This window comes from Typopeltis vanoorti, chromosome 3, assembly GCF_054136105.1.
Source record: "Typopeltis vanoorti isolate ZY-2024b chromosome 3, IOZ_Tvanoo_1.0, whole genome shotgun sequence".
In the NCBI taxonomy this organism is placed as follows: domain Eukaryota; kingdom Metazoa; phylum Arthropoda; class Arachnida; order Uropygi; family Thelyphonidae; genus Typopeltis; species Typopeltis vanoorti.
Genome location: NC_143551.1, coordinates 105,572,501 through 105,589,401, shown reverse-complemented (window position 1 = coordinate 105,589,401; position 16,901 = coordinate 105,572,501). Strand labels below are relative to the sequence as shown.

Below are 16,901 nucleotides of genomic sequence, written 5' to 3'. Positions count from 1 at the left end.
TTTTGAACTGATTATGTTGGTTTGAGAATTAAAGTGCTATCCACTTGACCAATTCGCAAAGTGAGTTTCCAAATTGAAATTGTGTGTGTGTGTGTGTGTGTACAAAATCTTTTAATATACTTTTTTTTAACTAACTATAATTTTGGTTTATATTTATAGTGCCAGGCAGCAGTTGTTGGGTGTTTTGCATCCATATTTGCTGTAGTAATTGACTGGATCAATGCCCACAAATTTGACCTGAATCATGCTGTTCTCCTTTGTGCTAGTAGTTTGGTTACTGCCTCAGTTGCTAGCCTTGTCCTGGGTAAGTGTAATTTCTTGATATATTAGAATTAAGAGAATTCATATTTCATACTCCATACATATAATTCACAAATTATATTCTATATAATTCTAGTTTCAAGGTTTGAAAAATTTTGTACTGGTTCACCAGTTAAGCAAGTATATATGTTGTCACTAGAGTTGACTCAGGATGTATACATTTAGAATTAATAATTCACTGACTAGAACCCGAGGAGTATAATAAAAAACTTTAATGAATCACAACTTGTTTCCTCGGAGTTCCGACTTCTTCAGGTGAATAAGAAATAACTAAAAACTTACAAAAACTAATACGGTAAAAAACATGGGCTTTTCAGTTTAACACAAAAGAGTTAGAAGAATAGTAACAGTCATATTTGAATTGGAGACCACGTGGCATTATTAGCGTGAGTTGATGTTGAGTGATAGCTGATTTTAGAGTGCCAGTATTGGATTACTGCGCTATGGGAATCAGGCAAACTGTAACTTAGATTGCTGTTCATGTGTGAAGGATCCAGGACTATTTCTATATATATATATATGCAATGATGAGTTTGAAAGACGCATTGTAGAATCTAAAGAAATAGTCCTGGATCCTTCACACATGAACAGCAATCTAAGTTTGCCTGATTCCCATCGTGCAGTAATCCAATACTGGCGCTCTAAAATCTGCTATCACTCAACATCAACTCGCGCTAATAATGCCACGAGTTTTCTCATTCAAATATGACTGTTACTATTCTTCTGACTCTTTAGTGTTAAACTGAAAAGCCCATGTTTTTTACTGTATAAGTTTTTGGTTATTTCTTATTCACCTGAAGAAGTCAGAACTCCGATAAAACTAGTTGTGATTCATTAAAGTTTTTTATTATACTCCTTGGGTTCTAGTCAGTAAATTATTAATTCTATATATATATATATATCATAGTCATGTGTTTATTGCTGAATTTGGTCGATTTATAAGCTTTTGTTGATGTTATGACTAAATTTTACCTTGTATTAATTACCAGTATTGAAGCAAATATATTAACTACTTATGTTTCAGTGTATTTGTGAAGAAAAACTTAATGTTTTGAAGTAATTCATTAAGAGTAATTATATCAACTTTAATAATTAACCAGGTTTCACCAAAAGTTGATGTTTCTCTGACATGTTTTGCTGTCTATATAGCTGACAGCAATCTTCAGGAAAATGTTTAACACACACACACACACACACACACACAAAAAAAAAAAAAAAAAGGATTAAAAAGAAACAAACAAACAAATGTTTCCAAACAGCCATTATGTCTATAAATTAAAAAATATGCATTGATAGTTTAATCATGTATGAGAGTGGTCTGAAAAATTCTTGGCCTAACAATGAAAAAAGAATTTATAATTTCAAAATTATTTTTAGATTTCAACATAATCTCCCTTGAGACTAATACGGTCATTCCAGCAATGCTCCAGCGTCATTATCCCGTCCCTGGTGGTTCTCAGTAAGATCTGCAAAATAGCTCTCTACAGCTGCAATCACTTCTTGATTTGAAGAAAAGCATTGCCCAGCGAGGAAGAGTTTAAGTTTTGGGAAGAAATAGAAGTCAGAGGGAGTCGCATCTGGGGAAATAGGGTGGATGTTCCAACAATTCATAATGCAGATCCCTTAATTTTCTCATTGCCAAAACACCTGTGTGGGCAGATGCTCTGTCCTGGTGAAAGATGATTTTTTTTCTTCTGCAAATCTGTTATTTTCTTATAAATTTTTTCGTCTAGTCTGGTTAAAAGATCGGAATAATATTCTCCGGTTATTGTAGTGAAATGGGTAACCATTTCAAGATAATTAATAAACAAAATGCCTTTAGCATCCCAAAACACTGATGCCATGACCTTTCCTGCTGATGGAACAAACTTCTTTGGTGCTGAACAACCTGCTTCTATCCACTGTTTTGACTGGTGTGTAATGGTGAATCCAAGTCTCATCCATAATAATAAATCTATGCACAAAATTAGTTTTATTCTTGTTAAAATGCTCCAAGCACTGTTCAGAAATTTTCATGCGAGTGCATTTTTGATCTGCTATGAGCAAGCACGGCATCCATCTTGTGCACAGCTTTTTCATTTGCAATGGGTGGACAGGGAAAGAGTGGGGTGAGGTCAGGGTGGACAGGAATAGACTGCATGAGAAGTGTAGATAATGGTTTCAGGGGTGGATATGAGTGCAAGAAATTATTAAGGTAGTTAAGTGGGGAATAACATTTAGGTCTGGAAAGAGGTGTAATAGCAGTGATGATAAAGAGGAATGGCTGGAGGTGGTGGTGGGGGGAGTCCCTCCCAGTGAGGTCACTGGAAGGGACTTGATATGGGAGCAGAAATGAGGCTAGTGTATAAATTTACAAATGCTAGACAGTATTCGAAATAAGGGAAATGATAGCATTGATAGTTTATTTGGACAAAAATTATTGAACATTCTGACAGGAATAGAGATGGAGGTGTGTGTGTGTGTGTGTAGTATTTTACGAAGACAAAGCAAACAGGGAAGAGGAGGAGTATTATTGATAATGGTGGATTTGTCCAGCTGGGGTGGAGATGCAAAGAACAAATAGTGATAGTTGTTTGAACCAGTAGCACAGTGAAGTGGAGGTGGACAGGATGAAATGTTTAGTAGGGTGATGCTATTAGCCTGGAAATGTGGAAGTTGGTGAGAAGGAAATGTATAGGCAAATTGGTATGGCTAATAAAAGTATGATCATCATGGGAGATTTCAATTATTCAATTATGGTAATATAGACTAGAACAGTGGTCGGCAACCTGTGGCAGGGAGCTGCAAACAGCTCTTTGAATGAATAATTGCGGCTCTTTTTGTTATCAAACAACCTATTTTTGAATAATGCAAAATGAATGTTATTTATTAACACGTTCGCTGCCACGCTACTTCGGCATAGTCTGTTCCCATATGCCGAGCAATTTCACTTCTTCAAGGTCAGTACGGTAATCTCGTTACCGGTAGTAAGCGTTATACGAGTATACTCGTAGTTGGCTTGTGCAGAGCATATACCATCTATGAGAATACACAGTTTTGATGCTAGCTCCACAAGCCAAGCATTTTCACTTCTTCAAGGTCAGTACAGTAATCTCGTTGCCGGCGGTAAGCGTCATAAGAGTATACTCGTAACTGGTTTACCAACTTAACAATTAGAAATTTAACACGTTAAATTTCTAATTTAACGTGTTAAATTAGAAACTGAAAACCCTAAATATAGTATTTGCAATAAATCAAGGACATTTTACAATTGAAAATAGTACATGCGATGCTGAAAAATTTAATACTTTCATGTTTGAACTCTTTGAATCCTTCTTTACATTCATCTTGGACTATTATGGATAATGCAGAAATTCATAAACCCACTGATTTGTCAAATACTTGTTTTAATTATTCATGCCAATTAAAATTACTTTCACCATATTCACTGCGTGTGGCTAATTTTTTTTTTTAACAGATATAATTTTAAAAATGGCTCTTCACTCCAAAAAAAGTTGTCGACCGCTGTACTAGAATGAAGAGACAGCATCTGGAACCATAGAGAATGAATTTAAGTTTTTGAGGGACAAATGTTATAGTCAGTAATAGAGGGTACATGATCTGAGGGTCTTGGATTTGATTCTCTATAGAAGATATTATTATAAATGAAGTGTGAAATCTTCCACATGGTTCAAGTGACCAGGAAATTATCACTGACAGCTTGCACTATATCATGGAATAAAGAAATAGATGGGAAGGGAATCAGTGCTACTTGTTCCCTACTCTGCAACTATCTAGCTAAGGAAATGACAGTGTATTCCAAAAAGGTCAGGAGATTAAATAAGGTAGGTGTAAAATGGATGACCGAAGAGGTGAATCATGCAATCAGGAAGAAAAAAGCATTGTGGAGGTAACACAAGATGAACAGCAGTAGTTAAGTTACATGAAGAGTATAGTGAGCAAGCAAGGATGGTGATTTGCTAAGGGTAACAAAAGTGTATGAGCAGCAGTTGACAAATGAGGCTAAAAGAAAGGGAGTTTTTTTTCCGTATGTGACCAGTAGAAGAAAGAAATGATTATGGGAGGATGATGTTGGTCAGTGATAATGGGAGATTCATAAACACTGAAGAGAACATAGTAGGGTTTGTTTAATGATCAGTTCATTAAACTATTCGATCCTTGTGAAATGTAAAATAATGCATACTTGTGAGTAGTGTGAAGGGAAAAGATGGAACCACTGATGGTGAATGAGGACATATATAAGGAATTGAGTAAACAGTGTCAATAAGGTGTCTTGGTGATATATCATCACATGTATTGAGAAAATGTTCCATTCTTTTGGAATTTGGACCAATCTAAGATTCATGTTCCAAAAGATGAAAAGAGTGTAAAATATTTCCACTTCATAAATGGATGATATGACTAATGCTTAGTGTAGCCAAATCTGCTTGTTTAGAGTTGCAATCAAGGTGTCAGGTGTTGGTTGAGGACCAGGATACAGAACTGGGTTTTGTTATGTACCATCCCATCATTTTTAACTCCTGGTAATTCTGTAAACCAGGCACTCCATCCCACTCGGCCTCTTGTACTTTCCTTCAGTAATTGTAAGTTCAAGTTGGTAAATCCTTTTACGTTGTCCATCCAACTCTGTGGTCTTCCTCTTCTCATTCCCTCAATCTTCCCCAACATAACTGCCTTTTCTAATGATTCATCAGCTCGCATAATATGTCCAAAGTACACCAACTTTTGTTTAGTGATCATTGCCTCCAAGGAACATTCCACCTTTATATTCTCTAAAACCTTATTGGTCATTCTTGCATTCCAGGCTTTCTTAATAGTCTCCTCCACACCCATAATTCAAATGAATCAATTTGCTTTCTGTCTGTCTTCTTAATAATCCAGCTTTCACATCCACATATTACTACTGGAAATATTTGCTTTGACAATTCTAAGTTTTGTAGCCTTACTCATACCTTTTTATCTTTCATAATTTTTGTCAGGTTTAACATCGTTTTATTTCCATTGACTATACTTCTTTTAATTTCATCTTCACATTTACCATTATTTCTGATTACAGATCCCAATAAATCATAACTTTCAATGATTTCTATGTTATCTCCCTCTATTATAAACTCATTTAATTGCCAGAAGCAATCACTTTTATTTTACTGATGTTTAAATTAAGCCCTGCTTTACTTTCCATCACCAATAGAATCAACTGCTCCAGATCCTCCATAGTTTCTGCTATGAGGGATGTATCATCTACATCAGCCATTCTCATAATATATTTACTATAAATATTAAAAAGGTAGGGCAACAGCATACAACCCTGTCACACTCATTTTTTCTCTTAAACACCGTTTTTACTGAACCTTCCTGGTTATCATACAGCTCGTTTATCAAGAGAATTAATGTTCAGGTATTTCCATTGATCTCATTACACTCCATGATCTGTGATCCATGCAATCAAAAGCTTTCTTATAATCATTAAAAGATTAATACTTCTTTCTGAAATTCTTGTTCGTTTTATAATCCATCTCATGTTTGTTATTTGGTCTCTCTTGTGTCTCCATCTCTCCTAAAGTCTGCCTGCCTGTTCTTGTGGCATTTCTTTTATTCACATATGGCTCCAACCTTTGTTAGATCACTTTCAGCATAACTTTACTTGAATGTGAAATTAAAGTGATGGTTCTATAATTCCCTCAATCTCTGGGGTTTGATTTTTTTTTTTTTTTTTTTTTTTTTTTTTTTTTTTTTGTCATTGTGATGAATACTGATGTTTTCCAATCTCTAGGCCAGTATATTTTCTTCCAAACCTGTTGACAAATTTCAGTCAGTATTCACTCCATCAGCTTTTCATTTTGGCAGCTGTTCCATTGTTGATATTATTGACAATCATTTACAATTTTTCTTTCTTGTTGATTTACTTAGTCTTTGCTGCTTCAATGACTGTACATTTTGCTTCTTCTCATAGTTCTTCTAATTCTCTTCCTATCTTCTCCAAACGTTTTAATTTATTTTCTGACTTCTACTTTAAATGTTTCATTTATAGGATTCAAATCAAATTGATACTGTCCTTTTGTTTCTTCTTAGCCCTTATTTTCAATTTAACTTAAGCTTTCGGTAATTCATGATCTGCACCAAGTAGTTTGCTATTTGGATAGCACTCCTCCACCTTCTGCTGGAAACAATATAATCTATCTGATTTCTGTATTTTCCATTAGGTGAAGTCCATGTATATAATCTTTTGTTGTTGAAAGCAAGTGTTCTCAACTGTAACATCCTTTTTCCTGGTTCATTCTTCAGTCCTAAACCAAATTTTGCAATGATGCCTCATTCTTCTTTTCACCCACTTTTGCATTCCAATCATGTGATATCAAGAGAAAATCTATTTTATCAATACTGTATATTACTTGTTGATGGACAGAAATGGGTCACTTTGACCCATTTCTGTCCATCTCATTTCACTGATTTGGGTCAAAGCTGTATAACTGAGAGGAGACCTCCACATAGCCTTTAAAGAAATGCACAGAACCGACCAGGGCTTCTAACCTAATGTCCAAGCCTTACCTTCTCGTGGTGCACCCAGTTGGGTATCTACCTGGATACGGAACGAACGAAGATGGGCTGGCAATTTGGGATTTAGCCGACCAAATTGTATTCCTATTGGTTAAACCAAAATACAAAATTATGGTACAACATGATAAAATTTCATGCTGGCTGGGGCTTCGCCCGGTTAAACAAGGCCCCCATTGTTTTCACCAGGGAACCAGGGCGAACAGCAAAAAGTCAGCTACTGGAACAAATCTGAAAACACACCCCAACTCAACATCACCAGAGTTAAAGATCGGTACTATCAATATAAGAAGCCTGAATGGCAAAGAAATGGAGCTAGCTGAGAGAATTAGTTAAGTACCAGATCGACATAATAGGGGTGACTGAAACAAAAAGACAAAAACTGGTGAGATCATTCTGAGCAATAAGTACAAAATGCTATATTCAGGCAATGACAATCAAGGAAAAGGAGTAGCCATAATATTCAACACAAAATACAAGGCTAATCTTCTTGAATGGCAGTCAGTCTCGAGTAATGTGGGCAAATATGAGAATGGGGAACTGGACAATGAGACTTATTTGTGCCTATGGTCCCACAGATGGTTCTACTAAGGTAGAAGTGGAGGAATTTTTTGAGGTTTTAGAAAAAGCAACTGACACAATGAAAAAGGAAAAGTTGGTCCTTGTTGGGGATCTAAATAGCAGAGTAGGAAATGATTGTCAGACATACAAAAATATTTTGGGAAAATTTGGAGAAAAGAGCAAAGCTAATAATAATGACAAATACCTGTGGGGTTTCTGCTCAGGACTTGGGCTGGTTATTACTAACACCATGATCCCACATAAAAATGTGCACAAATTCACATGGAGAGAAGAGGCAAGGAATAAGAAAAGTCCCATTGACTATGTTATTGTTGATAGTGATGTTTTCTCCCTGGTGCAGGATACCAGTGTACAGAGGATTTGAAATTGGAAGTGATCACTATTTAGTGTTGAGCAGGATAAAATTGAATTTCATGTTGAAAAGAATGACATGTAAGAAAGTTTTAAAGCAAATAAAAGTTGAGCGGCTCTCAGATGTGAACTGTAGACTAAAATATACAAAGATTATTTAAGCAAAAATGAAAGAGTTCGAGAACAGGAACCAAACCTTGGAGATTCAGTGGCAAGCCTTGAAGAAAACCCCTGATTGATTCAGCTAGACTGGCATGTGGTGAAGTTGTCTGCAAGGATAGAAAAATTAGAACTCCATGGTGGACACAGGAAGTTAAAGAGGCAGTGAAAGAAAAGAAGAAAGCATATCAAAAGTTCCTGTCAAATAAGTCAGCTTGTGCTCTTAGAGAATATAGAAACAAATTTAAGAAAGCGAAACACTGTAAAACTAGCTAAACAAAAGTCATGGGAGGACTTTGGCAAGAATATAGAAAAATAAATATCAAGGAGGTGGCAAAATATTCTGGAGGTTGTTGAAGAAGCTTAAGAATGGAGGAAAGAATGCTGTAAAAAGAGTTAGAGATGATAAAGGTGACATGAAAACGGGAGAAAAAGATATCTTTGAAGTATGGAGTAATTACTTTGAAAAACTGCTAAATGAAACAAGCAGTGATGATAGCACAGTGGTAAAAAACACTGACCAGGCATGCAATCAGGAATATATATCCATACTTGAAGTAGAAATAGCCATCAAAGGCTTGAAATGTGGAAAGGCAGCAGGAGTAGATGATATTCGACCAGAAATGCTGAAGTATGGTGGTATAAAAGTCTTACAGTGGCTGCGCTGCATAGTTCAGAAGACCTAGACAGAGAGACGAATTCCCGATGATTGGAGTAGAGCTTTCATAGTAATCGTATATAAAAAGGGAAATAAAACTGAACGTGAGAATTACAGAGGTATTTCCCTACTGAGTGTCCTCGCAAAATTTATGCAAGTTTAAGTTTTGTAGATCTGGAAAAGGCATATGACATGGTGCCAAGAGAGAAGCTATTCAATATGCTACAGTTATATGGTGTCAATGGGGCATTATATCAAGCAATACTTAGTCTTTTGAGTTGTAAGTCAGCAGTTAGAATTGAAGGAAGTACAGGAAGATGGTTTAGTGTTAAATCTGGTGTCAGAAAAGGATGTATATTATCTATATGGATCACATTATGAAGGAAAGTGGTATTAAATATGATATCAGAATTGGAGATGTTAATGTCAGTTCTTTGCTTTATGCTGATGATGTTATACTTCTAAATAAATCTGCTACAAGTCTGCAAGATTCCCTTACTAAATTGAATAACTGTTGTAATAGATATGGTATGAAGGTCAGCAATAAAAAGACAGACAATGAAAATAGGCAGAATCGTTGAAAATGTTGTAAATGGAGGGAACAAGTAAAACATTTCAGCTATTTAGGCACGATTTTTTAGTGAAGGTGGTAAATTAAATATGGAAATAGACAACAGAATCAACAAAGCTGGTATGGTAGGAAGTCAATAGAATAAATTCATATGGAATAAGAAAGAAATTAGTCGGAACACTAAATTAGCTGTATACAAGACAGTGTTCAAACCAGATTTAACTTATGGATCTGAGAGCTGGGTGAGAAGTGAAACACTTAACCAATGACTAGAGACCGCAGATATGAGAGTCCTGAGAAAGATTAGAGGCATGAACAGATGGCATCAATGGCAATATCATATTAAAAACGAGGATATTTAGAAAGAACTTGACATTGTCAGCATCCAGGAATGCATTAGCAGAGCTAATCTCAGGTGGTATGGTCACTTAAACAGAATGGGCGATGAAAGATTAGCAAAACAAGTTTTCTCTGCAAAATTGGCAGGAAAATGACCCAGAGGAAGACCAAGATATAGTTGGACTGATACGGTACAAAGTGCCTTAGACGATAGAAATATAAGATCTGATAATGTTGGATTATTGACAAGTAACAGGCTGATTTGGAGGAAAATTGTAGATAGTAAGTTAGGAATGATTTAAATTTTTCGTATAGTACTATCATATCCTGTACACCCCTTGTTTGTGCATAGCAGAAATTTGATGATTTGTAATACTAGTAACATCTGATATTTCTACTGCTGTATGTTTTGATGTGGTAACCGATCCAGACTATATGTGCATGTAATTAAGCATAAGTAAGCAATAATTATTCATTTCTGTTAATTTATTTTCTTATTTTCATCATTTGTTGCTTGAATTTCTCTATTAACTGCTCACATGTCTTTTTAATAGACAACTTGTATGCACTGCCATGTTTAATGTGCTATAATAGGCATTTGCTATGATGCCTTTTTTTTTTTCCCCTAACCGTTTAGGAACATTATTTGTAATGTTCCTAAAGTTTATACTGTGATTTTGAGTTATCTTTTAAATTCCAAATTCTGGTGTTTTAAATCGCGTGTTAATGCCTTGAAGGGACCTTATTCTTATATATCATTACTGATTCATAAAAATAGGGCATCTTTTAAAAATTACTCACTATTGCAATTAATCATCCTCTCAAGTACTACTAGTTAGTCTAAGCAGGTGTACTACAGTAGCACTAAGGGAGCCACATTCACTCTGAACTTTATTTGAATAATTTCATCAGGCAGGTAAATGTATAATTATGTTAGTGGAGAAGGGAAAGAAACTGCAGAATGTGTTTATTTTCTTCCTGTGGTTTATCAAGATAACTCTTGATTCTTTGTGTATGGAAAAATTTAACAAGAATTCCACAGTAAAAAAATATATACTTTGGATGTAGAGAATTAAGTTATAAAATAAATATTTTCTTTTTTCTAGGTTGTATAACAGTAGGAGTTGTTATTCTGTCCAGAAAGTGTCACGTCAATCCAGATAATGTCACTACTCCCATTGCTGCTTCCCTTGGAGATGTTACAACATTGGCTCTACTGGCAGGCATTGCTAGTCTGCTGTTCAAAACAATCTGTAAGTAATTTTATTTTAGCATATATTCAAAGTAATTGTGATATATCATGAGTAAGGAGGTGAAACTTTCAGGAATAGAAAAATTACAACTACATGTTGGTTGCAAGTAGTCCTGGAAAAGGAGAAAGCATATTGAAAGTCCCTAGTAATTTGGCAGATGTACTAAGAGATTATAAAGAAAAATAAGATACTAAGCTATATGTGAAAGTAGCTAAAGTCATGGGAAGACTATTCAGGGCTTAGAAATAGAGGAAAGAATATTGTGAAGGATATCAGGTGATAAAGGGGACAAGTAAACATGTCCAGAATATCTGGAGTAATTACTTTGAAAGGCTCAAACAAAACACTGATAGAACAGCAGTAGAAAATATTCAAAAGAAATGCAATTGTATCATACTTAGGTAGAAAAATAAACTATTAAGTCTAAAATGTGGGAAGGCAGCTGTAGTGGATGATATTCAACTGGAAATCCTCAAATATGGAGGTATAAAAGTTTCACCGCAACAACACTGTATGATTCAAAAGAACTAATGAGAAGGTTGAATTCTGGGTGAATTGGACTAGCTTCTATCTATAAAAGCAGAAACAAAATGTTGATTTTGACAATTTCCCTTACCGAGTGTTGCAGGTAAGATTTATGCAAGAATGTGATAAGAGGTTACAAAAATGTGAAAAGGAAGCTTAGAAGAATAAGCAGGTTCATGCAAAATGAGCATGTCAAGATTAAAAATTTTTGTTTTAAGATGAATAATTGAAGATACGTTTTGTAGATTTGGAAAAGCTTCATAAGCCCTGCAAGTAAGGTGGATGGTCCAACACTGGGATCTTCTTATCAGCCAGATACTGCTTTACAGATGGTGTACTGTGGGCTGGAGTGTTGTTCTCCCACAAATTGGGTCTCTTTTTCCCTCACTCGTTCTGTTAGCTTGGCCAGAACCTCAAGGTATTAATGTTGGTTAACTATCTGACCCTCTGGTACCCATTCAGCCATTTCCACACCATTGATATATATATATATATATATATATATATATATATATATATATCAATCATTATCATCATCATCAAATTCCTGCCATGTACCCTCAAGGGGTGTAGAGGATATGACAGTACTACATGAAAAAAATTACATCATTATTAACTTCCTATCTACAATTTTCCTCCAAATCAGTCTGTCAAAACTCCAATATTATCAGATCTTATATTTCTATCGTCTAAGGTACTTTGTACCGTATCAATCCACCTACATCTTGGTCTTCCTCTGGGTCGTTTTGCTGCCAACCTGGCAGAGAACACTTGTTTTGCTAATCTTTCTTCACCCATTCTGTTTAAGTGACCATACCACCTGAGATTAGCTCTGCTAACACATTCCTGGATGATGACAATGTCAAGTTCTTTCCTAATATCCTCGTTTTTAATATGATAATGCCATTGATGCCATCTGTTCACGCCTATAATCTTTCTCAGAACTCTCATATCTGCAGTCTCTAGTCTTTGGTCAAGTGTTTTACTTCTGACCCAGCTCTTCAGATCCATAAGTTATAACTGGTTTGAACACTGTCTTGTATACAGCTAATTTAGTGTTCCAACTAATTTCTCTCTTATGAATTTATTCGGTTGACTTCCTACCATACCAGCTTTGCTGATTCTGTTGTCTATTTCTATATTTAATTTACCATCTTCACTAAAAATCGTGCCTAAGTAGCTGAAATGTTTCACTTGTTCCACAGGTTCTCCATTCACAACACAGTTGACATTTTCAATGATTCTGCCTATTTTCATTGTCTTTGTCTTTTTATTGCTGACCTTCATACCATATCTATTACAACGGTTATTCAATTTAGTCAGAGAATCTTGCAGACTTGTAGCGGATTTATTTAGAAGTATAACATCATCCGCATAAAGCAAAGAGCTGACATTAACATCTCCAATTTTGATATCATGTTTAATACCACTTTCCTTCATAATGTGATCCATATAGATAATGAATAACAGAGGGGATAATGTACATCCTTGTTTCACACCAGATTTAACATTAAACCATCTTCCTGTACTTCTTTCAATTCTAACTGCTGACTTACAACTCAAATAAAGACCAAGTATTGCTTGATATAATGCCCCATTGACACCATATAACTGTAGCATATTGAATAGCTTCTCTCTTGGCACCTTGTCATGCCTTTTCCAAAGCGACAAAACTTAAATACAGATCTCTGTTATATTCCCATGCTTTCTCGACTATTTGTCTTAAAGTGAAGATCTGATCCTGACAGCCTCTATTTGGCCGAAATCCAGCTTTTCTTCCACAATTCTTCTCAACTGTTTCTCAAGTATATTTGCATAGATCTTGCCAGGAACATTCAGTAGGGAAATACCTCTGTAATTCTCACATTCAGTTTTATTTCCCTTTTTATATATGGGTACTATGAGAGCTCTGCTCCAATCATTGGGAATTTGTCCCTCTGTCCAGGCTTCCTGAACTATGCGTGCAGCAACTGTAAGACTCATATACCACCATACTTCAGCATTTCTGGTCGAATATCATCTACTCCTGCTGCCTTTCCATATTTCAAGCCTTTGATGGCTTTTTCTACTTCAAGTATGGATATGTATTCCTGACTGCATGCCTGGTCAGCGTTTTTTACCACTGTGCTGTCATCACTGCTTGTTTTGTTTAGCAGTTTTTCAAAGTAATTACTCCATACTTCAAGGATAACTTTTTCTCGCATTTTCATGTCACCTTCATCATCTCTAACTCCTTTCACAGCACTCTTTCCTCCATTCCTAAGCTTCTTCAACAACCTCCAGAATATTTTGCCACCTTCTTGATATTTATTTTCTATAGTCTTGCCAAACTCCTCCCATGACTTTTGTTTAGCTAGTTTTACACAGTGTTTAGCATTCTTGCATTTGTCTCTGTATTCTCTAATAGCACAAGCTGACTTATTTGACAGGAACTTTTGATATGCTTTCTTCTTTTTCTTCACTGCCTCTTTAACTTCCTGTGTCCCAACAGGGAGTTCTGATTTTTTTAATCCTTGCAGATAACCTCATCACATGCCTCTCTTGGCAGAATCAATCAATGTTTTCTTCAGAGTTTGCCACTGAATCTCCAAGGTTTGATTCCTGTGCTCAAACTCTTTATTTTTTTTTCGATAATCTTTGTGTATTTTAGTCTACAGTTCACATCTGAGAGCCGCTCAACTTTTATTTGCTTTAAAACTTTCTTAAATGTCATTCTTTTCAATATGAAATTCAATTTTATCCTGCTCAAGACTAAATAGTGATCACTTCCAATTTCAAATCCTCTGTACACTCTGGTGTCCTGCACCAGGGAGAAAACATCACTATCAACAATAACATAGTCAATGAGACTTTTCTTATTTCTTGCCTCTTCTCTCCATGTGAATTTGTGCACATTTTTATGTTGGAACCTGGTGTTAGTAATAACCAGTCCATGTTCTGAGCAGAAATCCAACAGATATTTGCCATTATTATTAGCTTTGCTCTTTTCTCCAAATTTTCCCAAAATATTTTTGTATGTCTGACAATCATTTCCTACTCTGCTATTTAGATCCCCAACAAGGACTAACTTTTCCTTTTTCATTGTATCAGTTGCTTTTTCTAAAGCCTCAAAAAATTCCTCCACTTCTACCTTAGTAGAAGCTTTTGTGGGACCATAGGCACAAATAAGTCTCATTGTCCATTTCCCCATTCTCATATTTGCCCACATCACTCTACTTGAGACTGCTTGCCATTCAAGAAGATTAGCCTCGTATTTTGTGTTGAATACTATGGCTACTCCTTCTTTTCCTTGATTGTCATTGCCTGAATATAACATTTTGTATTTATTGCTCAGAAAGATCTCACCAGTTTTTGTCTTTTTTGTTTCAGTCACCCGTATTATGTCTATCTGGTACTTATCTAATTCCTCAGCTAGCTCCATTTCTTTGCCATTCAGGCTTCTTATATTGATAGTACCGATCTTTAACTCTGGTGATGTTGAGTTGGGGTGTGTTTTCAGATTTGTTCCAGTAGCTGACTTTTTGCTGTTCACCCTGGTTCCCTGGCGAAAATAACGGGGGCTTGTTTAACCAGGCAATGCCCCAGCCGGCATGAAATTTTGTCATGTTGTACCATCATTTTTTATTTTGGTTTAACCAATAAGAATACAATTTGTTCAGCTAAATCCCAAATTGCCAGCCCATCCTCGTTCATTCAGTATCCAAATAGATACCGAACAGGGTGCACCATGATTTTTATATATATATATATATATATATATATAAAAACAATCAGCATCGCTTTCAGTTTTGACTTGCTCATTCTTGCTTTTTTTTTTTTCATTCTCGATGACAGAGTTTATCCAGTGTATCGATTGTCTCTGGACTGTACTGGAAAATCCATGTCTCATCACATGTGATGATCTCCTGCAAGTCCAGCTCCGCTGTCAGCTGTTCCATGATGTCAGTGCAAATTTGTTTCCAGACATCTTTCTGCTCCTGACACAAGTTTTTGGGAACCATTTTGTTGGCACAGACTTTGTTCCTGTTCAATTGCTCATGCAAAATTTGTTATACAATCTCCTTATCAATGTGCACCATGTCTGCTGTTATCTGAATGCTTAATCGACGATCGTTGCGGACAATTTCATTAATTTTCGCTAGTTTTTGTTCAGTTCCTGCCGTGACAGGGCAACCCGGTCGTTCATAATCTTCAACGTTTTCTCAATCACGTGACATTACATTATCACCTCTTGCAACAGTTTCAAACACTCAGTCAGCGATTTCTTCAATTTCACAAGGCATTTGAGATTAATGTGTTGCTCAAGTTTAACGTTAGACATTATTCCAGCAAAGCAGCTTCATACATGTTTCTTTTATAACTGCCTATAGACTAACTACGAGGGACAACGAACAATGCTTATCTCAACTGCTTCTAGAACTTTCAAGGTCATTCATGGCACAAATGCATCCCACTGCTATGAGTACATGATTCACAGTGCACCTTGTAAGTTTGGTTTTCTACCTTTATATTGACAGAGTTTCTTTCGAGATTGTTAGCCTCCCCAAATCTCATAACTTGAGTTGCTTTCAAGCCTATTTTGACTATACACTGTTTATTAAGTTTTCCTAAAGACCACTGAAGAACTTTCTTTATACAGATTTACTCTTAAAAGAATCCAGTGAATGTCTTTGGGATATTTTAACTGAATTGAGTAGCATTTTTACACATTTGACATGAAAATTTAAAAAAGAGCAAAATTAGTGAAATAGTTTTGCTGTTTTTAAACTAGTGAGAAACAAAACAGCTGTAAAGGAGCCATTTCAATAAATATATGGAATAAACATGGGAAATTAGTCATTGATCAAGTGTTACTTCTAACCAAAGTCTCAAATGGTATCAATGGTAAAAAATTTTTTAAATGAAGATATTAGGAAGGAATTTGACATTGTTAGCAGAGCTATCTAGTTTTGGTGTGGTCCCTTAAACAGAATGGGATAAGAATTGTTAGGAAAACAGGTATTTGATGAAGAAGATAGCAGAAAAAGCTGGCACATGACCAGAGGAGTATCAAGATTTAGGTGGATTGATGTACTCAGAAGTGCCAAAAGCTTGACAATATTGGAATTCTGACTAGAGATAGACTAATTTGGAGAAAAATTGTTGGCAGGTCATAGTAATGATATAAACATAATCATTTAGTACTGTCAGTATCCTATATACCCTTAAGGATATATATATATATATCAGGAAAATGATTAAATTAAAGATGCCAAGAAATTATATTCTCGGTTTCATCCTTTATTCAAGCGTAAGCAAACAAAGTTTGCACATGAAGTAACTTCATGACAGGGCAACTCGTATATAGAGGCTAATGACTTCCCTTCAACTGCCTTAGTATCCCATAATGCAATGCACATATTTGAAGGTCTTACAGACATGTATAATGCTGTGCATTATGAGAAGGAACACTACCCAGACCAGTTTCGACCTTTATTGTGGTTTCATCAGTAGGAGCCAGACCTAGACGTAATACCAAGGTTGAAGTAATGCAGAAGTCATATTTCCATATAAAAGTAGCCAAAAGGTGTCACACCTTATTAAAATA

The 16,901-nt window shown here is 35.6% G+C and overlaps 1 protein-coding gene across 5 annotated transcripts in view; it reads left to right on the top strand.

The window, feature by feature from the left end:
• The window catches only part of LOC150108442 (solute carrier family 41 member 1-like), a 294,151-nt gene that overhangs the window by 210,711 nt on the left and 66,539 nt on the right, over window positions 1-16,901 (top strand). For all 5 annotated transcript variants that reach the window (XM_090390787.1, XM_090390785.1, XM_090390786.1 and 2 more), the window contains exons 6-7: window positions 160-304; window positions 10,643-10,789. In XM_090390787.1, the coding sequence (XP_090246913.1) occupies window positions 160-304; window positions 10,643-10,789 (292 nt within the window). The remainder of the gene's footprint in view (window positions 1-159; window positions 305-10,642; window positions 10,790-16,901) is intronic.